Source organism: Archocentrus centrarchus, chromosome 16 (genome assembly GCF_007364275.1).
Source record: "Archocentrus centrarchus isolate MPI-CPG fArcCen1 chromosome 16, fArcCen1, whole genome shotgun sequence".
NCBI lineage: Eukaryota > Metazoa > Chordata > Actinopteri > Cichliformes > Cichlidae > Archocentrus > Archocentrus centrarchus.
Window position 1 is genome coordinate 35,391,516 of NC_044361.1, and position 25,157 is coordinate 35,416,672.

General features: G+C 41.8%; 2 protein-coding genes across 3 annotated transcripts; one reads left to right on the forward strand and one right to left on the reverse strand.

Moving 5' to 3' along the window:
- Nucleotides 1-4,954: 4,954 nt before the first annotated feature.
- On the reverse strand, nt 4,955-17,204 carry LOC115793793 (uncharacterized). 2 transcript variants are annotated; one of them, XM_030748906.1, is made up of 10 exons: nt 17,153-17,204; nt 15,857-15,950; nt 15,519-15,665; nt 7,307-7,470; nt 6,899-7,035; nt 6,687-6,780; nt 6,238-6,579; nt 5,724-5,904; nt 5,403-5,536; nt 4,955-5,304 (listed from the first exon to the last, which is right to left on the reverse strand). In XM_030748906.1, exons 2-10 carry the CDS (start codon nt 15,936-15,938, stop codon nt 4,981-4,983), a joined length of 1,605 nt encoding a protein of 534 aa, XP_030604766.1. In that variant the 5' UTR covers nt 15,939-15,950; nt 17,153-17,204; the 3' UTR covers nt 4,955-4,980. The 2 variants fall into 2 exon arrangements, with proteins under 2 accessions (XP_030604766.1, XP_030604767.1); XM_030748907.1 differs by lacking the exons at nt 15,519-15,665; nt 15,857-15,950; nt 17,153-17,204 and adding an exon at nt 7,907-8,161.
- A 4,752-nt stretch (nt 17,205-21,956) lies between these two features.
- LOC115794237 (protein NLRC3-like) lies at nt 21,957-23,750 on the forward strand. The gene is made up of 2 exons (XM_030749612.1): nt 21,957-22,077; nt 22,201-23,750. Exons 1-2 carry the CDS (start codon nt 21,957-21,959, stop codon nt 23,550-23,552), a joined length of 1,473 nt encoding a protein of 490 aa, XP_030605472.1. The 3' UTR covers nt 23,553-23,750.
- Nucleotides 23,751-25,157: the final 1,407 nt, after the last annotated feature.

Below are 25,157 nucleotides of genomic sequence, written 5' to 3' on the forward strand. Positions count from 1 at the left end.
AACTCGGCCTGTCTGTGGGGGTTTGTCAAAGTTACAGTGAGCAAAAACAGCAAAACTTCGTAAAATACAGATTTGTGATGTTTGGAGTTTCTTTGATGAATAAAACAGTTTACAGCTCACATGGAAAAGTAGCGTCCTGTGTTTTTAGCTGATTATTAGAGTGAACACAGTACAGGGAATGCTGCTCTAACCTGTGATGTTTCAAAGGGATTTTACTTTATTGAGTCAAACTTTGGGAACTTATAAGGTGGTTATTAAAGGATGATAAGAGCCTGCAGCAATAATGTTTTCACAGAGCTGTCAGGTTTTATTCTGGTCAAATAAAATAGAGTATTCAGAAGTTTTACTGTGACGCTGTTCATTTCAGCTAAAACTTTTAACTGCTGCAGTTCATTATGATAATTTACTCATAAAATCTGCCCCAAATCCAGATCCTGTTATTCAGCATTTATAGTAAATCTGATGTTTGACTGAAAGGTGTGAAACTCCTCTGAGTGAAGGTCTGATCGTCCTTTCAACGAGTCGCTGAGTTAGAACAACGTTTAAACATTTTTATCCAGCAGTTTAAACCAAAGCAAACAGGAGTGTTACACAAATGTGGAGCTTAACAAAATACAACAAGTGACGACACAGTCACGAGTCCTGTGTGTGTCCAGCTTGGAGTGAGTGACACAGTCAAAGATGCAGGCTGAGATCGTCTGAAGTTAGAGTTGATTTGATGAACACAGTTAACAGAGACAGACCATCATACTGTGTCTGACTGCAGTTATATAGAATTAGTATCTGAGTAAAGGGCTGCTCTCAGTGCTGTCTGACACATTACTGTGGAATTTAACACCGTTGTGTCTCCGTGTGGGAGCAGGCTGTGTGGGGTGTGTGGAGGTGAGGACCCAAAAACAGCACACAGGAGCAGGTGGATATAAATAACAAAAACTGGCCTTCATCACAGCTGAAACAGAAGCAAACAGAACAAAGCTGAACAAAGGAAAACTTAGACTGGGAAAACTAACTCGGAACACTGGGAGCACGGAGGGCACAGGAGAGGAACACAGCAACAATCCCACCAGAGACGAGTGGAAGACTGAGAGAATAAATCCACAGAGGGGGAATCAGGGAACAGGCAACAGGTGGGAGCACAGCTGAACACAATCACACAATGAGACAAGAAAGGAAAACTAAACACACAACAAAAGAGACACAGACTGACAAAGTAAACCAGGAAACAACTAGACGGAGACAGGAACGCACACTGGACACAACACTGGGAATAAAACTAAACAGAACACACAAGGAAAGAAACACACATAAACCCCCCCCCCCCCCCCCCCCCCCCCCCCCCCCCCCCCCCACACACACACACACACAGCTTGTTAGTTAAATAAAGCACATCTAAAAACTGGATTTGGCATCTTCGATGTTACTGTGGGTCCACAGTCACATCGATGGTGTCCTTGATGTGGACCACAACCAGTCTCTCAAAGCACTTCTTGACTATTGGAGAGAGAGCTGCTGGCCAATAGTCATTCAGACCTGTCACTGTGGAGCACTTGGATGATGGTGGGGGTCTTTAAGCAGGTGGGGACAGTTGCTTGTGTGAGGGAGGAGTTGAAAATGTCTGTCAACTCCCCAGAGAGTTGGTCTGCACAGTCCCTTAGCACCTGGCCAGAGATGTTGTCTGGGCCAGCAGATTTGTGAGGATGTAGAATCCTCCTCACCTCTTTTGGGGTCACGCTGAGGGGCTCTTCTTCAGGTGGTGGGGTCCTCAAAGTGGGCGTAGAACTTGTTAAGTGTGTCAGACAGAGAGGGGTCCCTGCACAGCAAATTGTGAAGTGTATATTTTACACTTTAAGAGTAAAGTTTACACCGAACTCGGTGATCATTTGGGTCCAAATTCCGAGTGTTGAAAACACACTGGACATTGGAGTTAAATAAATAACACCAGAATAGTGTAAAATTCTTTCACTTTCAGAGTATAAATGAACTCTTTTAATGATATCATTCGACTCTTTCCAGACTGACAGAGAATAAAAATAAACTCTGACAGGGTGTCTAATCTATATGATATGGAGTACAATGTACCATGGAAAAGAGAGCCTATTCATCACCAAAACAGAGTGAATTCTAGCTTTATAGATTTGATCTTTGACACTTGTATCACTGCGTACTATAGCTTTAACCCTTCTACTACCACAGGGGTCACGATGACCCTGACCCCTGCGGTAGTAAAAGGGTTAAAATCCAACAACTCCCTCTTTTTCATTTATGCACACCTACAAAGCTACAATTTAACATTAATTAGAAATATTAACTCTTACTTTAAAGATAATTTTACACATGAATGAGCAACCAACAACAGAAAGTCCAAGTAGACTTTATTTTTAAAACAGGTAACTGAAGTGTTAAAAATAGCATTATGTCATCAGAGTTCAAAATATACAGCAACTTGAGGAAAGTAAGTTTGTACTGAACAAGTCTGTGGAAAGAGTTAGTCTAAAACAAGAACAAATTCTCTGTCAATGTCTTCTACAACAGCACATGTACAAGAACCACATACAGATCATTCCTCTCAAAACCATATGTTGTCTGAAGGTCAAAAGGTTGGAAAAACTGCAACTGGTCAACCCTCAGAAGAGAAGCATCAAACTCATTTCCCTTCGCCACATGGTAGGAGTGAAAATGCTCATCAAATCCAAGCGTCTCAAAGTGTTCAACAACAAGAAAATAATTCCCAGCAAAAACAATAATGTCACTTATTTGACTAAATATTGGCATTCCATCTTCAATCTTGGAACACACAATGAGACCAGGGCGATACTCTGTGCCATAACAGGCAACCCAAGACACCACATCCACCTCACAGTTCATGTCAGCATGCAGGTTATCTGCCACCATGTCCCCATTTGTTAACTCATACACTTTCACTGTCTTTACAGGTCCAGAATCAACGCCTTTCAAAGGCAATGACTCCCAGTGGTACGCTATTGCCATTTGATGTTTTTTGGCTAATGTCTTAGTGATGTTTTTGAAATTTTTTACAGTGTTCTTAAAAAACTTGTGCTTTGCCTCAAATCTGGTTGACCAAAAGTGAAGAATTGGGCCAATTTTTCGTATGATCCTGGGATAATGGATCATGAAGTGGTGTTTGGGTATCAAGTTTTGCTGTGGGTAGAGCTCTTTGAACAGCTGATGATGATCAATAATGAGATGCTTCAAACAAATGGTCATCCCTTCTGTAATGACTGGTGAAAACACAATATTGAGAATTTGAAGCAGCAGCAGCAATAGTCTCCAATAAGCATTGCCTTCTGGCACGACATCTCCAAATATTAGTGGGACATTTCTAATCAAACAAAATGTCTGAAGAGCATTTAGACCTATGGAATTACTCATCTGCTCCAAGTTTATTCTGTTGGGACGATTCTTTCGTTCAAGATATCCATAGTTGTATGAGTATATTCTTTCAGTGGCCTCATATTTGGATATGATTTTATTGTCCGAGAGGTGACCAAAAAGTAACTTTAACTCCAATTGCTCGACACCCTCCAGTATGTCATGCATTAAACATTAAAACATTAAGACATTAAAATACTGCAGATCATTGAGTAAGCAAATTCGCTTCACCCCAAATGATGACGCCACTGTAGGGTCCTCTATATCAAGGCAATGCTGAACATGGAGTTCTTTGTTGCGCAGTATCAAGTCTGGTTCATCATCAGTGAAAAGCTTTTGACAGACATCTTTGTTAGCCACACAAAAACGGCAAAAATAGTTAGCACTGAAAGATTCAACATATCCAAGCAGTGTATGCAAACCTAAATTGTCCCCAGTGACTTGTGCTACTGTTCCATGAACTGGATTTTTGGAAAAAGGGACACCGATTCCTGAGGACTCAAGGATTTTCAGATCATGTACCAGGGGCTCCAGGATTGAGTTGATGCCATACTTTTTAACATCCTGACTGTGAAATAGTGCAACAAGATGGATATTCATGAGAGCAGAATTAATTTTTGGACTCAAGTTTCTAAGAACAAAGTAGATGCTTCCAATTTTATGAATTCCATGTTTAGACCCAAGTGGATTAGCAGTTTCAAACTCGTCAAAGAAAATCTGAATTTGAAGAGCATTTTTGTTGTTGGAGAAGAGGGGATGAGATTTAAAATAACTACCATCACAGAAATCTTTGTACACTCCATGTTGACCTGAAGGCTGAACAAAATGGCTACATATCTCTTTGTTGGAAAAAATAAATTTTAAAGTCTCTAATATGGGAATGTAAACAAACTTGTCTGTTACTGGAACCTGATCATATGTACAGGAGGTTTGATTTCTTCGTGCATCATACCGTACGCCAAGGGCAATCTCGACAGGTTCGACCACCCCCCATTTTTCCACAAAATGTTTCTTCCATTTTGTCTCTGTGTTAACATCACTGAATGGATTTCCTACACTTCTGAAATAATCCTCGAATTGGACTTTCAAATTCTCATTGTCAGAACATATGTTTAGAACATCATCTTGTATATTTGTTTGAACTTCATCTACAAGTTCCTCTACAGTTTGTACAACAGACTTTATTACAGTGGTTGCCACACCGCAGCCAAGCAGTTTTCCAATCAGAGATGCACACATCTCTTGAGTATTTTGCCTATTTCTTTCACTGCTTTGCAAACTATGTGGTGGCTCTTCAGAAGAACAAGGTGGCTCTTCAGAAGAACACTCAAATGACTGATCTACTGCTAAATTAGGGCGTGTTACCTCAAAATTATCCACAATACAAGCTCTGTGCCTGTTATGAAGATGTTTTCGAAAGCCTGAAAATGTGCAAAATCTCTGACAACAGCCGTCTTGGTCACATAACAGTTTAAATTTCAAACCGGGGTAAAAGCCATGAGAGAACTTAAGATGGCGAACCAAATCTTTGACAGAGCAAAACAAACACTTGCAAACAAAACATTGAAGCATCTTGTTCGATTTGTTAATTTAGTTCACTCCGTTAAGGAGCTTCGCTCTAAGATCCTTCACCCTGGGGCTTTCATGACACAGACCAACATCAATATTGTAAATGGTGGTCTGCACAAATGTGTACATATTGTGCAGGGCCTGATCATAAGAAATGCCAAACACATAGTGTGCTTTGAAAAGTTCATCAAAGGCTGAAATTGAAGACTTAGCCTTGCAGGGAATGAGTTGACGATCCACAACAATGTAGTAGTCATTGATGGTGCGACGCGATGTTCCAACTGCTAAAATGTAGGGCTGCCTCCCCTGGACTGAGCTTGTTGTCTCTTGAAGGTTGCGGCATGACTGAAAGAAAATTTTCAGTGGAACAAAAATAAAAATCAGATAACAGCTTTCCAACTTCACTATAAACACACACTTCACTCAAGATTGGGGCCATTTACTTTGTGAAACCAGACAACGTGGCTCAGAGCTTCTCGAACAGTGATTTTCACAGCCCTCTTCTTCCCACTAGGAGGTGGAAGCAGAAGGTACACCAACAGCAACAGTGCTGCCATGTCACTCTTCCAGGCAGACTCTACAAGATTTAAATGAAACACTGTCAGATATGCTATTCATAATTGCTCTATAAAAAAAGACATTTGTTGGTTATTTGCAAAAAATGCATCATTCAACTAAGTTGTGATATTTTGTCAATGTAATGGAAAAAGTGATTCCAATAATCTGCACATTTTAAAAAGAAGTATGCCAAAGCTAGGACTAACCTGATGATTCTTCGTTGTCCTCTGGGTTCTCCTGAGCAGACTGAAGGAGAGACTCCAGCATCGGCGTCCTAGTGAGGTTGTTTGCTTCTTTGATGACTTTCTGCCTCAAAGAGGTTTCCCACTTTTCCATTAGTTTTGATGAGATTTCCTCTCCAAACATCATTTGGAAATCCTGCAGCACCTTAAAGAAAAAAAAACAAAAAAAGAACAGAAAAAAATCTACATTAAATTATAAATTACATGGAACATCAATGCAGGAGAAAACAAGACAAGATACACTGAGTTGAGGTGAAAAGATAACGTTCAGCTAGCCACTATTACTGATGTGACCTAAAGGAGGTAAAGTTAAAAGGAACTGCCAAACTTGATTGGCGTGTGCACATGCGTACATGTCAGCATTAAGAAAAGGGAGATGCTTTGCTGGATTTATTAATGTATCAAAGCAGCTGTGAAGAATAAAAAAATTTTAGAGCAAAGCCTTCATCTTAAGATTTTCTGTTCAAAGTGGACTCACCAGGCCTCTTGTATCAAGGAATCTTGGGAACACGCTGAGGAGGGTCTCACACTTCTCAGAATCGTGAATCAGTGCTTGTCTGTACTGAAATGTTTGTTCCATTTTCAAGAAGATCTGCCTTTCATCTGTGGTGTGCCTCAGAAGGGAAATGGCCTCTCTGCACTGGTCACCCTCCAACTGATGCTCCGCAGTCACAGCCCTTGCAAACTGTGGTCCTCTGTTGCTCGATGGATCGCGACTGGTGTTGCTGCCCCTCCTGCTGCCACTGCTGAGTTCGCGCTGCATGTTTTTCAGTTTCCAAGCGATGTAGCCTTCATTACTTTTGGAATCAAAAAAGTGCTCCTGCAGTGAATAACATTATTTGCCAGGAAAAAAAAAAAAAAAAGTTTAATCCTTAAATACTTATCACAATATTTCTCTAAAACTTTTTACTCAATGGGAATACTCACATATCCTTTTTCAGAGTACGGATCTTTCAGACAAGGGAACAGGGTGACAATTCCCAATGCATAACGTGTCCTGACATCCATCGGTGGAGCAGTCCTTAACATGATTTTAATATTAGACTCTGATGAGGATTTCTTTTTTCCATGGCCTGACATTTTTATTTTCATGTGTATCTGAGTATCCTGTCTTTACAAGTGTAACAAAAACAACTTACCCATACTGCTCAATCATTGCTGCTACAACCATGTTGACCAGTTTTTGTCGTAATGGGTCTTTAACCTCCCCTGTTTGTGTGTATTCTTTGAGTATCTTCTCTCCTCCTGGCTTAGCATCCAGGAGTGTTTTGACAAGCTTAAAAGTGTGAAACATCCAAAGTTATTGAAATACAGGTTTATTCAGTCATCCAAATACATTTGTCAACCCACTCACATTTTTTCAGTTTGCAGCTAATATATGCAACTGTGTTAAAATAAGAATGTAAAGTTTAATTTGAAAGGTAAAATAGTGGAGAAATGCAGTATCTGTGTCTCACACAGCTATTAGATTGGCCCCACTCCATTCAGAAACTATTTCCCACATAATTAAACCAAGTAATTTTATATAAATAAAGTGAAAATATCACCTCTTTGGCTTGTAAGGAAATGTCATCACTTGAATCTCTTCTTGGGGACATCATCAAGGTGTCATCAATGCATCTTCGTTTAGGGGACATGAACGAAAGATCACTGTCCGATGAACGTGATGACACAGAGAGAGTGTCTGTGCATGAAGACTGCATTGGAGATTCTAAGGAGAAACCAGCAATACAAAGAGATAGTGGACCACCATTACATAATCTGTGCCTACAGTGAGAGAATGATTTTGTCTGTGATGTAATTGAAGTTGTAACCCTTTACTTAAACTAGGTCTAAGTATGTAAGAGTAACAGACCAGCATCTAGGTTCGGATGAGGTATTGTAAGCTAGGAGTGATACGCAAGGAAATAGCTGGAGCCAGGAAATGAGTTAAACAATTAGTATATTTTAAACATGGAACAAAAGCATAAACAAGAATTCAACTTCACAAACTGGTATTCAAAAGTCCACATCAGGTTGGTTCATGTTCCCATTAGTACCCATAGTTTGTTTAGTCAGAGTCTGTCTTTGTTTTAGTCGTCTGGTACCATTCAGTTTTTTTTTCTTTTCAGTCAAATAGTGTTCCAGATCTTGTGGTGAGTAGTTACCACAAGATGAATCAGTGCTGAAGAAACGAATGTGGTTCTCCGTTCAGGAATCCAGTTCCGGGCTCAGGCTCGCCATCTCCAGTCAAGGAGAAATCCATTCAGTCCAACCAGATGGTCTCTAAATCAGCATTAGAAACCTAGCCAAGATGGTGTATAAGTAGAACACAACAGAGGAATCGTCGTGCAGCCTCTCTGCTTCGTGCTCAGAGACTGGAAAGTTTCTATGATGCTCGGTCAGCAACGTGTGGGTGAAAACCTCGCTCACGCAGCACGATCATTAGCAACGACCGTCAAACAGGATGTAAACTCAAAGAGAGAGGATCAACACTTCCTCTTTTCAAAATAAAATGTTTTTCAAAATAAAATGTATACATAAAACAAATAAAAGAAGAGAAATAGAGCACTTTTCTCTACCGGGTTACACCCTCCCCTGTTGAATATCATGCACGTCTCGTTGCATGTATATTCCATAGTGTCCATTTCTGTCATTCAGGGAGTTTGTAAAAGCTGTACTCAATCCCTGAAACAAAGATTTCACAACAGTCACTAGAGGATTTCCCAAATCCTGATAGTCAAGTCTTCTGGGTGGTTGTCTGTTTCGCTCTGACCTCCTCAAAGGTTGAGTTGTAATAGGATCATCACTTTGTAATCCTTCAGGTAAGTTTTTGGGATGGTCTCCTAGTTCCTTTCCTGCCTCCTCAGGAGATTTATCAGGTAAGGTACCTGGTTCCTCATCCACAGATTCATTAGGGCTTGGCAGATTGCCACACTCAGTTCCAGAAGCGAGTGATCTTCAAGTTCTTCAGGTTCAATATTTTCCTCTGATCCATCCTGTCCAGCAGAAGGTTCAGGTAAGATGTCCATGTTCGGTGACGGTTTGGAATACTCATGTACTGTGGTAAATCGAGTGATCCTTTGACATGGGGATTCCTCAACCCATGGGATGAAAAACTCATGGTCGGTTTCATTAGATTCCTCGAGTTCAGTATCCTCTGTATTGGCAGTTTGACGAGTCCGAGGTCGACGAATAGATTTGGGCTCACGTGTCTCCTCAATTGATACAGGAAGGAAACCACATGGGAGCAAGAGATCTCTGTGTAGTGTGCGAGAGGGACCTTCTTTTGACTCTGGTTTCACAACATAAACTGGTAGGTCTCCTGCACGTCTGACCACAACATGTATATCTGCCTCCCATTTATCTGCAAGTTTATTCTTGCCACGTAGTCGCACGTTCCGAACCAAAACCCTATCTCCGGGTTCAAGGTTAGAAACTGTGACTCTGTGATCAAATCTGGCCTTGTTCTTGTCTGCAACCTTTTGTGCGTTTCTTGATGCTAGCTTATAGCTTTCCTCTAGCCGAGATTTGAGATTTTGCACATATTGGGAATGAGACACTTTCTGATCTTTGTTCAAAGGAAGTCCATAGGCAAGATCGACTGGTAGTCTGGGCTTTCTACCAAACATTAGTTCATAGGGTGTGAACCCTGTTACATCACTGCGCGTGCAGTTATATGCATGCACTAAGGGCATAACATAGTCTTTCCAGTGATATTTCTGTTCGTTGTCAAGTGTTCCTAACATACTGAGCAAGGTCCTATTGAATCTTTCGACAGGATTACCCCGTGGGTGGTAAGGGGTTGTTCTTGTTTTCCTGATTCCTGAAATCTCACATAACTCCTTTATCAACTTTGATTCAAAGTCGGGACCTTGATCGCTATGAAGGCGTTCTGGTATGCCATAGTGGACGATAAAATGGTCCCATAGACACTTGGCTACCGTTTTTGCTTTCTGGTTTGGAGTTGGCAGGGCGATTGCAAACTTTGTAAAATGATCAGTCATTACAAGTATGTCTCTGGTATTTCTGCTGTCTGGTTCCAGACTGAGAAAGTCCATACAGACTAGCTCTAGTGGTCTTGAGGTTGTTATGTTGACTAGGCTAGCTGCTTTTTTAGGAAGACACTTCCGTCTAGTACAGCGATCACATGTTTTTACTTTTTGTTCTACATCTGTAGACATCCGAGGCCAATAGAATCTAGTCCTGACTAAGTCAAGAGTTCTGTCTATTCCCAAATGGCCCATATCATTGTGCAAATGGTGGAGCACAGAACATCTGAGCTCCTCAGGTAGAACAAGCTGAAAAGTCACCTGATTCCCATTATGTCTTTTCCGGTATAACACCTCATCATGTAACACCAACCGATTCAGCTCTCTTAAAAAGAGAGGGAGATCTGTGAGTTCTTTTCTGATGGCTGGTGGAGGAGTTTGACCGGTTTCTAGCAGGACAATCACTTCTCTGATTGTTGTGTCTGTTCTTTGTTTGTCCTTTAGCTCTGCTTTAGACAAAGCCGGAACTGTTGGTAAGCCATGCTCACCTTCTTTACCAAAGATGTCTGGAATTGCATCACCTGAGATTGTAAGTGACTCTACGAGTGTAATGCCATAGTCATTATTGTCATCTGGGTTCTTAACAAGATGGCTTTGACAAATGGCTTGAACAACATCGCGATCAACAAGCTCTGTGGCGTCAGTGTCAACTAAGTGACACTCAATGAAGCGATTTACACGCTCCTGCTCTTTCTTTGACTGGACATCATTTATGAGTTCACCATGAGGGCGTCTAGACAGACCATCTGCGTCTAGATTTTGCTTGCCTGCTCGGTACTGAAGTTTGAAAGAATAGTTAGACAAAGATGCTAGCCACCTATAACTTGTGGCGTCTAACTTGGCAGAGGTGAGTATGTACGTTAAGGGATTACTGTCGGTGACAACAGTAAACTGGCTACCATATAAGTAGTCATGAAACTTTTCAGTAACAGACCACTTGAGTGCCAGAAACTCTAATTTATGAGCAGGATATCGGGACTCACTTCTTGACAATCCACGACTGGCGAAAGCTATGGCCCTCAGTTGACCTTCTTGTTCTTGGTACAACGCTGCACCTAAACCAGTTGTACTGGCATCCGTGTGAAGAATATAGGGCAGCTTGGGGTCTGCAAACCCAAGGATAGGGGCTGATGTGAGTTTGTCAATGACTGTTTCAAAAGCTTCCTGACAATCTGGTGTCCATCGGTCCTCAAAAGGCAGTTTGGGATCGAAATAGGTCTGATTGGTTACTGATTTGGTCTTGGCACCTTTGCGGGATGGTGGATACCCACGAGTGAGTTCATTGAGTGGACGTACTATCTTTGAGTAACCTTTAATGAAACGCCTGTAGTAGCCTGAGAATCCTAGGAAGGACCTCAGTTCTCTGAGATTTTTGGGTCTTGGCCAGGTCTTTAAGGCTTTGACTTTTTCAGGATCGGTCTCTACACCACTTTCGGAGATCACATGACCAAGGTATCGGACGGATGTTTGGAAGAATTTACACTTCTCCGGAGATAACTTTAGTCCATACTCCTTAAGACGGTAGAGTACTTGCATGAGTCGGTGTTCGTGCTCTTCCAAGGAACTGGAAAAGATTATTAGATCATCTAGGAAGACTAAAACTTCCTTTAAATTCATGTCGCCTACGCACCGCTCCATCAGCCTCTGGAAGGTGCTTGGTGCGTTTGTTATGCCTTGCGGCATTCGATTAAACTCCCAAAAACCAAGTGGAGTCACGAATGCTGTTTTAGCTTTATCTGCTTCGTCAACCTCAATCTGGTAATAACCAGATTTAAGATCGAGCACCGTAAACCACTTGGAACCAGTGAGTGCTGAGAATGCTTCTTCCAGATGAGGAAGTGCATAGGCATCTTTTACTGTTTGTAGATTAAGTTTGCGGTAATCTACACACAGACGAACATCATTGTTCCGTTTACGCACCACAACTATTGGTGACGAATAAGGGGACTGAGACTCTCTTATGACACCAGCAGCAAGCAACTCTTGAAGGTGTTGGCGAACAGCCTCAACATCTTGAGGGTGTATAGGTCGTGCACGCTGCTTGAATGAAGTCTCATCATGAAGCTTTATCTGGTGTTTCACTTTATCGGTACACCCGAAATCAAGATCATGGTGAGCAAACACCTCGGGGATCTCATTGAGCCTTTTGGTTATTCGCTCCTTCCAATCTGGGGGAATAGGGGAATCACCAAAATGAAAACTCAGCGGGGACTCTTTATCTCTGCTTGGCTCACTTGCATTGACGACATTGTGCTGTGTGAGAATGCACTGAAAAGCTCCCAACTCTGCAATAACGCGAGTAGGAGGAATAGCAACATCTTGGTCTGACTCATTAGTGATAACCACAGGAACTTTGTATGGAGCTCGAGAGGGAAGAGTTATCAAACAACTCTTAACACAAAGGCCTCCAGGCAAGGAGGACTGGTCGGGATGTTCAACTAGGGCACATCTGTTGGTAAAGGCACAATGGACATTGGCGGACCCTTCTAAAACTACAGTGTGACCAGCTGGGATGACAGCTGCAGTCTTGCCTGATAGGGAAACTATCCCTATAGTACCATTGTTAGCATGTTCGTGCCTTAGTTCAAGGGTCTTAAGAAGTGCTTTGAAGCCATAAGGGCCTGGTGAGTGATCAGGTGTTTTAGTGCCTAAATACATCTCATACAGAATATCAAGTGTGTTGGTCCCAACTAACACTGGTATCTGGCTTTCAGGGTGAACATCTGGAATGACAAGAGCCAAGGTTTGTATCTCAGCCTCCATTTCAAGAAACTCTTCTGGGAAGGTAATAGAAATCTCTATATAACCTAAGTAGGGAACAGGCTGTCCAGCGGCACCTTCTACTTCTAATAGGTTATAGAGGGGTTTGAGGCTTTGGTCTGGGAAGTTCTGCTTGTAAAATGACTCTGAAATGGTAGTCACTTGTGACCCTGAATCAAGAAGACAGTTTACATTAACACCAGCTATCTTCACTGAAGCTGTGCATTTGGATCCAACTAACCCCTTTGGCAAATAATTTTGCCGTTTAGCAACAGATTGCTTAAGGTTAGCATGTAGTCTGCGTTTAGCTTTATTGGGACTGGATTGTCTTGCTACAGCCTCCATTCGCCCCATAACAGAGACTGACTGCAGTTTAACTGTTCAGTAGCAACTGTGGGGTTTTCAGTTTCCCACTTCTTCTGTCTCTCTCTAAGTAGCTTCCGTTTTTCTGTGACTAGTTCTGGATTTGGTTTGTTTTCGCAGTGAGGCTTAATGTGACCATCTTCGCCACACTGGAAACAATACCACGGTCTAGGTTTTGAGCTTGGAGCTTTAACCGTTTGTTCAGTAGGGTCTTTGGCGATTTTATCTAGTTTCTGTTTCTCTTTCAGTTTCGCAGCAGACATACTTTTTGAGTTTTGGGCTTTCTGTCTTGATGGCTTTGCAGTTAGTTTTACCAGCTGACTTTGAATTTCTGCAACTTGTTTAGAGAGCTCTTGAGCAACTGTGCTTAGGGTAGCAATGTTGTCATTCTCATCTTCCAAGTAACCTTTAGCAGACTGCGCATATGATGTCACTTTTTGCTTTGGATGGCCCAAATGTTGTCTCATGCGCTTGGTTTTAGCAGCATACTGATCTTCTTCTGTACGCAACGACAACAGAAGCTCAGGAAAGCTTGGGGGATTTGTTCTCTTTTGTTTTAGCTGGAGTTCAGTAAGAAGGGAATTGTCCCAACAACCTCTACAAAATTGCGTGAGAAGATGCCGGTCAACGTCATTGCCTGAGGCTCCTCCTCGCTTTACAGCAAGATTCAAAGCTACTTGAAGACGCTGCAAATATGCTGATGGTTTCTCCCCTGGATTTTGGAAGGTGTCGAGAAACTTGGCATACAGTTCTCCCCCATCTTGTACAGTACCATAGGCTGAATCTAGCAACTGAAGATATTCAGCAGGTAAGCTGTTAGGACTCAAATGTTTAACAACATCAGCTGCTGGGGGCAAGAGGCTCTCAAGAATCCGGTGAGTTTTTTGCAGTTCTGTTATGGCAGGATCCGTCATGATTAATTCCACACTGGAACGCCAGGAATCAAAATCAGGTTCGGAAGCAAGACGGGGTTCTTTACCAGAAAAAGGCCGTAGTCTGTGAGAAGACTGCTGCACTGCGAAGTCATCTCTCTTTACAATATGCTCAACCACGACACGCTGCACTTCAGGTGGGTTGAGCTCATGTGCAAGGAGGGCTGGCACACTCCGAGTAAAGCTACTGGGAGCAGAATGTGATGGACTGTCAGGATTTTGTTGTGCACCTTTAATGTTAGTGGCCATTGCAGGGAGCTGTGGCTCGACCCGTGGAGACTCAGGTAGGTTATCAGGTACATCTGCTTGTTCGGGTACATTATTCACAAGATCTTTGATCGACTCGTTAATTTGGGAAATCACATCCTTCAGGACGTCTGCATATTCCCTCCCACTCATCTTAGCTAGGTTGTGAATATCAGTGAGATACGACTTTGTAGTGCTATCACCAACACTCTGTGTGTACACATCGGCCAGAGACCGTATCTGGTAGGTAACACTACTATCAGACACATGAGTACATGGCAATGGGTCTAGAGCTTTAACAGCGGCTCCTGTATTGTATTCCACAATAAAACTCGGGAAAAGCTTTGAGGTGTGGTCATCTACAGTTATGACTCTAGCAACCGATCCATATTGTTTTAAGAAGTCAACCACCTCATCATCTCGCTCATCTCCAGCTATTCCACTCACAATCACTGCATTTGGGATCTTAATTGATTGTTTTTGAATAATCTCCATTTTGAGCAATTACTACTGCAGATTAAGTAGCCAATACCTCCTGGCTGGCTCGCCACGTTTGCTCTTATGTAACCCTTTACTTAAACTAGGTCTAAGTATGTAAGAGTAACAGACCAGCATCTAGGTTCGGATGAGGTATTGTAAGCTAGGAGTGATACGCAAGGAAATAGCTGGAGCCAGGAAATGAGTTAAACAATTAGTATATTTTAAACATGGAACAAAAGCATAAACAAGAATTCAACTTCACAAACTGGTATTCAAAAGTCCACATCAGGTTGGTTCATGTTCCCATTAGTACCCATAGTTTGTTTAGTCAGAGTCTGTCTTTGTTTTAGTCGTCTGGTACCATTCAGTTTTTTTTTCTTTTCAGTCAAATAGTGTTCCAGATCTTGTGGTGAGTAGTTACCACAAGATGAATCAGTGCTGAAGAAACGAATGTGGTTCTCCGTTCAGGAATCCAGTTCCGGGCTCAGGCTCGCCATCTCCAGTCAAGGAGAAATCCATTCAGTCCAACCAGATGGTCTCTAAATCAGCATTAGAAACCTAGCCAAGATGGTGTATAAGTAGAACACAACAGAGGAATCGTCGTGCAGCCTCTCTGCTTCGTGCTCAGAGACTGGAAAGTTTCTACGATGCTCGGTCAGCAACGTGTGGGTGAAAACCTCGCTCACGCAGCACGATCATTAGCAACGACCGTCAAACAGGATGTAAACTCAAAGAGAGAGGATCAACACTTCCTCTTTTCAAAATAAAATGTTTTTCAAAATAAAATGTATACATAAAACAAATAAAAGAAGAGAAATAGAGCACTTTTCTCTACCGGGTTACAAAGTACTAAAAACATAAATAAAAACAAAACCTTCTGAACTTTCTATACTTCAGTTTTAGTTGTACGAAATAATATAGGCCTAATTTTGTAGTGCTACTGTTACCCTCAACAGAAGAGGCATCAGTGAGAGTCCAGACAATGTCGGATTTCTCCTCCAGAACGTCACTGAAGACGTCTTCATCCACCTCCGTCCCAGTTTCATCCACAAGATATACATTTGTTTCTTCAAGGATGTCAAACTTCTCTTTGGCTGTAAATGCACTTACATTTTTGGAGATTACTAAATTGTTCAAATATAGAATTCTGTCAGTTCTTTATGTATCACTAATATTCCTGCAAATTTACTTCTATGACAAAAGGTGAACAAATATATAAAAATGCAGGCAAAAATATAATGTAGGATTTTAAGCAGGTCAACTTGAATAAACCAAAAAACATTACCTTGTCTCAAAAATGTTGAATATGACGCTCCATTGAGTTTGATGTAGCGTTTCTTTCCTGCATATTGGACTTTAAAGAGCATTGTCACAGATATCTGAGAAAAAAATATAAGTTCAACATTACTTAAACGGTGACCTGGTCATGTTAACAGTGTCACCACCATACAAGCAGAGCAAAACTGTTATGGGTTTTAACAGTCACTGGTTCATAGAGTGTAAAGGCAGACCCTTGTGGTCATGCCTAATCTAACTAAGAAAAAAAATAAAATTGAGGCAGGGGAGCAGCTATGCCATGTTTGCCCATCCCCAATGAAGGCTGAGAGACAGCTTCCATTAAGTGTTGTTTTTTTGTTTGTTTTTTCTTGCTGCGTTTAAAATTTTTAAGTTTTATATAGTTTGTGTGTAGCATTAGCCATTCAGCGCCGAATAATATGCTGCTTGGCTACCATGCTGGAGACTAGGTGTGTTTATAGAGTCTGTGGTTATAGCAACCTGTTCTGGTGGCTACAGCTGCAATAAAGAAAAAAAAATAACAGCTGACCTTCTCAGCACAGCCAGCACAACAGCGATGATCCACTCGTGTTAAAGGGTCGTTTTTTTTTTGTTTTTTTTTCAAATAATGGAAATCCGTCACAGCGACAGAGAGTATGGAATGCTCTGCTTACACAGTGATACTCGAGCTGCAGAATTAAAATGAAATGCAGTAATAGCGATAATAGCGTTTCGTCATTAAATTCAGTGACAGCAGAGTTCCGAAAGTGAAGCGTGAAATCCTCAGCCCAGTGCAAGGGCATCTCAGCAAGGCGCCTGGCGATCATCCGCTAGCTAGAACAGTGCAACAGGGTTGGGTCAAAATGGCGTAGCAAGTTTTTCAAAATTGCGGAAGAACTAGGGTGTGGATGGGATAGTGGCTTTCATTGCATTATATCGGCTATGACTGGTACTCTTTAGGCATCCTAAGTTACGCTACAAGACAAGAAGCCACTAAAGGTGGAAATGCTAATCAGCAGCAGGTGCTAGATCTCGAGAGCAACCGGTGAAGGAGCAGGACAGAAGGGCAAACACAGCGAACAGAACATGGAGGGAACAGAAAGTACAGTTTTTGAGAAAATCAGTGGGAATAATGACATGTCTGTCTCCTTAGTTTAAAAAAAAAAAATTTTCAACTAGCACCGATAAATTGTACATCTGCCTTGAGTTGACATTTAGCACGTCTTGCGATACATTTAATTGTCAGCTGATGCCACTAACATTTGGTGAAAATTAAATGTACATACATAACTGTCAATGTACTTACCTGTATTTTCTGTTGTCTGAAAAGGCATTATATCCAAACTAGTTAATCCCGCCGAAAAATAACCGCCGTCTGCTTGTTTGGTGCATGCGCATTCAGAGTACGTCGCAACAGATACGCACCCGACGTGCACACGCACGGTACGTAAAATGCGAACCGTGAAGACTCAATCACAAATACACACCGTGAGAGTTAGTGAGTTTAATATAAACTCTTCACTAACACTGCAGAAATACCTGACACCAATAGGAGACACTGTTGCAACACTGGAAGTGTATCTAATTACTAATGAACTCCACAGTGTAAAAAAAACAACTCTACATACTCGAACTCTGGAAAAGTAGCACTTTTGAATTTGCTGTGTGGGGCATTTTGCATCTCTGGGGATATAGTCTGTGATGCACTTGATGCCCTTCCACATGCTCCGTAGATCCTGCTAGAAGAGTCCCTGGACCTTCTGAGCATATGTGGCTTTGACCCTCTTTATGCCAACAGTCAGCTCTATTCTGGCCCTCCTGAGTGTCTCTGAGTCAGTAAACCTGAAGGCAGCATCCTTTGCTTTCAACAGAGAGCAAACCTCTGCATCCAGCCAGGGTTTCTGGTTAGGGTAGCACGACACAGTCCTGGTGGTGGTAACATCCCCAACATTTGTTTATGTATCTGAGGACAGCAGAAGTATAGTCCTCCAGATCCAGCTTTCCCTCACAGACAGCAGGGAGTGATGGGGGGACCAGTATGATGGAGATGTGGTCAGAGAGGCCGAGGTGGGGGCGGGGGATGTCTTTGTATGCGTCTCATTTGTTAGTGTAGATACAGTCCAGTGTGTTATTCCCCCGTGTTGGTACGGTGACATGCTGGTAAAACTTTGGCACAATGTCTGTCAGGTTTCCATGGTTAAAGTCCAACCACATAAAATGCCTCCAGGTGCTCTGAAGGAGCTGTTGGTGTTGTGTCGCTCCTTCAGTGCCACATTAGCCTCAACACCCGGCAGTATGTAAACAGCCATGACAAACACTGTCGCAAACTCATGAGGCCGATAATGTGGCCGACATTTAACAGTCAGATATTCAAGCAGTAGCTGTTCACCACAATACACACTACAGTTCATCAGTCCCTGCAGCTCACTCCTACAAATAGAACACACACCATGAAGCTGACGAGCCTGACAATCAGACACAAAACAGGCTCCACAACTTCTCTGCCTTGTTTATGACTCTGTCATTAGAGCAGCTACAACTTAAAGGCTGTTTTACACTCTTTAAAGGAGCCTTGTTATCAAATTTAGTTTGTACAGCAGCAATGGGAATAACTACAAAACCAAATTCACTCTAAAACTGCTCAGATGTTTACATTGATAGATATTGTCATATACCCCCAAAACTAAAGAAATATACAGCCTGACTGCATGGAGGTCAACACACAAAAACAGATGCAGATTACAGTTTTTCTGAAGTGCCAAGACACATTTCTTGAAACCATCCCTCCATGTCTCTAATCTGTAAACACAAAACTCAATTTTCAAATGACGTTCACAAAACCTCTGACTCTTCCTGCAAAACCAAACTATTGCCTCAAAACACTTCAAACAGAGCTCAAAAGCAAACAATGTTGTTTTAGTGAGTGAAAATATGTTTGCAAGTTGTGTCTAACAAGGTGAAAAGTGGTTAAGGTTCGGCCAAAAAGGTGACCATTTCAATAAATGGGTTCAGGGCACTGAGCATTTGGTTCAGACAACAAGATTCAGTGTTTTGGCAATTGAGAAAAACTGTAATGACACAAGGCCTGAGAGCTTTCAGAATAGACATGCATGCAGTCAGGATGCTGCTTTACTCACTAGAAAAAATGGATGTGAAAATCTTGAACAACCTTTGATGAGATCATGTATTCACCTGTTAATGGAGAGGGGAGGAGCTACTCTATACAGGTGAGGAAGAACTGAAAGTATTCAGAGTTCAGACTTCATCTTACAGTCAGAGCAGGAGGAGGAAAACCAGGTGAGTGTGAGTCCAACCTTCTTCTTCTTCTACTGTCAGAGTCTCTGAGCGTCTCTGTGGACTGAAACCTTTTTTACAACAAACACTTCAGCAGGATGCAGGTATAACAGCATTGTAAGTAAACCCAGGTGTTACTAGTTTCATTAATAAATGTTCTATTCTACGTAGAGCCCTAATTAACCATTCAGTTCAAACAGCTGCGTGAGAACGATCTATAAGAACATTTTAATTTAAAGTGTGAGTGCTGGCTGTGTGTGTGTGTGTGTGTGTGTGTGTGTGTGTGTGTGTGTGTGTGTGTGTGTGTGTGTGTGTGTGTGTGTGTGTGTCTTTTACAGACTTGTTTGTCTGGTTGTTGCTCTGTTCTCAGACGGTGTTGCTGGATCCAGCTGTCTGTCTATGAAGAGTGATTGGTCCAAAGGTTTTTCTCCAGACTTCAGTAATGAACCGTCAGACTCAAAGTAAGAGCCTGTTTGTGCTGTAAATGTGAAGATGATTCATTGAGCAGGAATCAAAATGCTGCTGTCTGTTAGATCAGCTTCACTGAACTGTTGCATTCCCACTAACACAGCAAAGCTTCAGTGTGGATCAACATCAGGTTATTTTCCCACAGAGAAACTAGTTTGGACTGAAAACATCATCAAAGTCACTGAGAAACACATGAAGGAGTTCTTCTACCTGTATGTATCTGTACACATGTGCAGCTCAGTCTCTGTGAGGAGTCATATATGAGTCACATATTAGATCCATCAAATCCCACATTAGAATACCTGAGGAATACAGTTATTACAGAGCACAGAGTCACAATGTTGGAGGTCAAAGGTCACATCTTAAGCTTGATTCTTGGTGTTTATGAGACAAACTGATGATAATAAAAACAAAAGGTTTTAGCTCCCAGATTTAAAAAGATATTAATGTCACATGTTGGTACATAAATATTGACACACAAATCAGTTGTATTTACACTTGAGTTTAATTCTAATGACATCAAATCCTTTAATAAACTCTCTGTGCAGTTTAATCCAATCAGAAACAGATCAGCCATTATTTGTAGATTAAAGATAATTATAATTGTGCTTCTTATTGAGATTGTGTTTCTAGTTGTTGAACAGGATGTGAAATGATGCTTGTGATTGTGTAAATATGGTGGGTTAAACATTTGGAAAAGCTCTTCTTGAAGCTCAGTACAGTAAAAGCCTGAAACTCAAATGGAACTTTATTCTCCTGTAAAAGTCCAAATGTAATGCTGAATGCTTTGATTGGATTCAAGGAGATTTGACCAGTAAACAACCGCTGAGTTTCTCTGTGTGAGAAATGAAAGTAGAAACAAATGCAAAGCTAAATCATGTAAAGCTGATATTGAGTTCAAACTGGCACAGACACAGATTGATCTGAAGCCTCATTCTGAATTTAATGTCAGCAACACGTTTCAAAGAAAGCTGTGAGAGAAAAACTTTGTAATGCTAAAAATCACCTGGGCTGGATGTAGAAATGATGTGTGACAAAAAGCATGTGTGTGACTTTTCCCGTGCACAAACTGTTGTTCATGAAGGAGGAATGAGCAGTGAGAATGTGCAGACCTCATTCACACTTTAACCTCCTGAGACCTGAGCTCCTGTTTCTGAGGCATTTTTCATTTCTCCTACATATTTGTGATCTCATGGACCTGATATGCAGATAAACTCAACTTCCTCTTTGAACAGGAAGTTGGATTTTGTTCCATGGTTGTTACTTTTGTAAAAATGCCCTCAGATGGGACGATGGCTTTATTTGATAGCATAACACAACAAAGTCAACATGGATGAACAAAGTCTAAAACACTATTGAGCAGAATGAAGTATGAGGTGCAGCAGAGCCTAAATGTAACGTCCCCATATGGACGCAGGGTCTGAGGAGGTTAAAGCAGGGCTGTCACAATCAGGGTCACTCAGGACCACTTTGGGAAATGAGAATCACATTCAGGGACACACACATACACTTTGACTGGACACACAATGGAAGTGTCATAGATCCACATACAGTCTGGTCCACAGAAAGCCCTCAGCCAGTCCATCAGAAAGTTTATGAGCCTTTATAAGATTTGATAAAGAAAAATGTTTGCCATGTAGTGCAGCTGTACCATACAGCCTTCTGCCCAAAGCTGGCTTCATAGAAAGCTAAAGCTCACATTTACAGCTCCATCAGTTTGAAATCAGACTGAGGAAACTTGAGCTTCTTCACTGATGTTTCTGCTGTCAAACAACTTGAGGCTGGAAACAGAGACTGAATGTGCAGATCCTGAAATGAGGAACGTCTCCCAGCTGATGAGGTCAATTATTAACACGATTTGGTCTAAAAAGAGCGTCCCAGAGAGGCTGTGGGCAGGAGGGGTGCTGAGGCTGCTGCAGCAGATAACAATCAATTCAGTCTGAATTCCAAACATTACCAACATGAACATATGAATAAAGTGAGAAACAAACACATTTGATGGCAAACAGAAGAACTGTGTAACTGAATCTATTCAAACTATTGTGAATGAGAGATTTGCTCACAGGGCAGGGAGGGGCTGTGTCATCTGTTCTCTCAGTGCTTCACTCCAACATTTCCACTTCAAACACATCAGTTCTTTCACAGCTACCATCAGGATTTGGGAGAAAAACACCAGCTGTTAGAAGCAGGAAAAGATTCACAGCCTTTTTCCTGCCAGGAAAGCAGCTCAGTGCCCAACAACATGAACATGTAAAAGAGCAGCTATGATTTTATTCTGTGTTTGTGTTTCCAGAGGTCAGCAGCACAGACACACAGCAGAGTCTTCAGTATCCAGCTGTCTGTCTATGATGAGTGACCGGTCCAAAGGTCGTCCTCCAGTCTTCAGTAATGAACCTGGACCCCAGTGTGGAGAAAGATCCAGAACCAGAGCTGGACTGCAGACAGCCAGTCAGTGCAGCTGTGTACAAAGTAAGACTGAACATCTGTCTGCTGATGGACTCATTTCTGAAAACTGGACTTCTTGTTGTGATGTTCAGATATTAAAGAGTTTTCTTTCTCTTTGCTTTCATTGTTTTTCTTGTTGTTTAGCAGATCCTGGTCTGCAGGAGGTTTTAGAGGAACATAAGATCAGTCTGAGGAGAAGATGTGAACGTGTGACTGAAGGAAGTGATGAAACAGGAAGTAGAACCCTCCTGAACAGGATCTACACTGAGCTCTACATCACAGAGGGACAGAGTGAAGAGGTTCATACCCAACATGAGGTGAGGCAGCTGGAGACAGCTTCCAAGAAGAAGACCCTCCATGACACTCCAATCAGGTGCCACGACATCTTTAAAGCCTTCCCTGACCAACAGAGACCCATCAGAGTGGTTCTGACCAATGGCGTCGCTGGTGTTGGAAAAACCTTCTCAGTGCAGAAGTTCACTCTGGACTGGGCAGAGGGCTTGGAGAACCAACATGTCAGTGTGTTGATTCTGCTTTCATTCAGGGAGCTAAACCTGATCCCAGATCAGCAGTACAGTCTTCTGGAGCTGCTCCATGATTTCCATCCAACATTACAGAAGGTCCCAGCAGAGAAGCTCGCTGTCTGTAAACTTCTGTTCATCTTTGATGGCCTGGATGAAAGCAGACTTTCACTGGATTTCACCAACAGGAAGCTCGTGTCTGATGTCACACAGAAGTCATCAGTCAATGTGCTGCTGACAAACCTCATCGAGGGGAATCTGCTTCCCTCGGCTCTCATCTGGATAACTTCCCAACCTGCAGCAGCCAATCAGATCCCTCCTAATCAGGTCCACAGGTTCACAGAAGTAAGAGGCTTCACTGATGCCCAGAAGGAGGAGTACTTCAGGAGGAGATTCAGTGATGAACAGCTGCCCAGCAGAATCATCTCCCACATGAAGACATCCAGGAGCCTCCACATCATGTGTAGAATCCCAGTCTTCTGCTGGATCACTGCTACAGTTCTGAAGCACATGTTGACTACAGAGCAGAGAGGAGAGCTGCCCAAGACCCTGACTGACATGTACTCACACTTCCTGCTGGTTCAGACAAAGTGGAAGAGGAACAAGTACCATGAGGGACATGAGACGAGTCCACAGGAGCTGATGGAGGCTGACAGGAAAGTTCTTCTGAAGCTGGGGAGGCTGGCGTTTGAACATCTGGAGAAAGGAAACATCATGTTTTATCAAGAAGACCTGGAGCAGTGTGGTCTGGATGTGACAGAGGCCTCGGTGTACTCAGGAGTTTGTACAGAGATCTTCAAAAGAGAGTGTGTGATCTTCCAGAAACCAGTCTACTGCTTTGTTCATCTGAGCATTCAGGAGTTTCTGGCTGCAGTCTACATGTTCCACTGTTTCACCAACAGGAAGACAAAGGTGCTGAAGGACTTCCTGGGGGACGTCTTTAAAGAAAAAAAACACAGTGACTCAAACCCAAAGTAATTTAAAGAGAAGATTTTTAGGTTTCTCAGTTTTAGTGATCAGTGTTTCACATCTCTGGACATCTTTCTGAGCAGAGTCATGGAGAAATCGGTCATCATTTGATGCCTCATGTTGTTTTTTTATGATATGTGATGGAATAAACGTTCATAAAGATGGTGTGATACACCGTTTTGCGTACGGCTTAAAAGCTATACTGTAGTTTTGTGTTCCAAAAAGAAAAGGACTTTTCTGTGCTTACTGATCTTTTTCCCAGCTACAAATGTCCAAACTAACGATTCTTTTCTTGTCAGAGAGACATTAAACACATCTGTTCATGTGTATCTGATCATTAAAAACTGTCACACACGTAAAAATTCATGATGTTTACTACAGAATAAATTTGTGGTTACAAACTAAGTGTAAGAGACCCCTTTAATTACAACAAAATATGTGTGAATGTATCTTGTTAAATAAATGTTTTAAAATTGTTTCTTCAACTACATGAGGCTGGTATTGCTCTATCAGGTATGAAGTAAGTGTGAAGCCTGCAACCCTCGTGCAACATACGTGACTAATTTACTCAATCATAGCTCATGATGGGTGGTGTGAAAAGGAATTAAAACAGTGGTAAATTCATAGGCCTTTCATTCCTATAAAGCTTTTGGGTTTAGTGGAGAGAAACATATTTCTTTGGGTATAGTCTGTACTGATGAAAAGTTGTTATAGATCCATTCATGAGCAAAATAAAAACCCGTGTGGTGATACTGTGTGTGTTAGGTTTAAATCACGCGCAGGACTGCTGACATGGGGTGATGTGGGGGTAGTACAGGCCTGATGGGGGAGAAGTGGTGTTGTTGGTCTGGTGGGGGTGATAGGAGAATGTTAGAACAGGTGGCCTACTGTTGGTGTTGGTAGGATTTGTGAATGTGGGGGTAGTTGTTGTTGATGTGTGTGGATGAGGTTTTCTGAGTTATCTCCTTCTCCACTCTGTGGGATTTTGCATTGCTTAGAGTCCATTTTGCTTAATCTGTGAACTTTACTGGGACAAAGCTTGTAAAGTGTGTATAAATGAACCTGCTGCAATAATGTTTTCAGAGCGCTGAATGTTTTGATTTTTGGATACATAAACATCACAACCTTGTGTGATGTGTTAATTTCACCTCATAGTTTTAAGTAATATAATTCAATACAAATGATTTTACTCATAAAACAACGCCTGGTACAGTAGCTAATCCTAACTATTATTCACCCAGTAGATGTGCGCGGTGCAGCGCTGGTTTGAGTAACCTTTGAGCTTTCTTTCAAGTGTGCTGTTAGAATATAGTTCGTGCTTTTCTCTCTCTTATATAGCTGCTTTAAACTAAAACCACAATAGGAGTGATATACAAACTGTGGAGATAAACAAAATACTTTGTGTGTCTACACGTTCACTAGTCCTGCGTGTCCAACATGGAGTTTGTGAAATGTCTGCTGTGATATATGAACATATAACGTCTTTACGGATCAAACAGCAGATGAGTAGACGGGTAATTATCTTTAAGAATAATATTGATAATAGCTGTGCTGAAGTACAAAGATGGTTTTAGGGTTTATGAGCAGCGCTGTGTGGACTTTTTTTTTTCCTTT

Excerpts from the sequence above, each read along its gene's own strand:
- LOC115793793 (XM_030748906.1), bottom strand. The coding sequence starts at position 15,938 with ATGCTCTTTAAAGTCCAATATGCAGGAAAGAAACGCTACATCAAACTC. Across the intron at positions 15,666-15,856 it reads TTCAACATTTTTGAGACAAG|CCAAAGAGAAGTTTGACATC; the intron begins GTAATGTTTTTT and ends GTGCATTTACAG. Across the intron at positions 6,580-6,686 it reads CGTACTCTGAAAAAGGATAT|GAGCACTTTTTTGATTCCAA; the intron begins GTGAGTATTCCC and ends TATTCACTGCAG.
- LOC115794237 (XM_030749612.1), top strand. The coding sequence starts at position 21,957 with ATGAGTGACCGGTCCAAAGGTCGTCCTCCAGTCTTCAGTAATGAACCT. Across the intron at positions 22,078-22,200 it reads TCAGTGCAGCTGTGTACAAA|ATCCTGGTCTGCAGGAGGTT; the intron begins GTAAGACTGAAC and ends GTTGTTTAGCAG.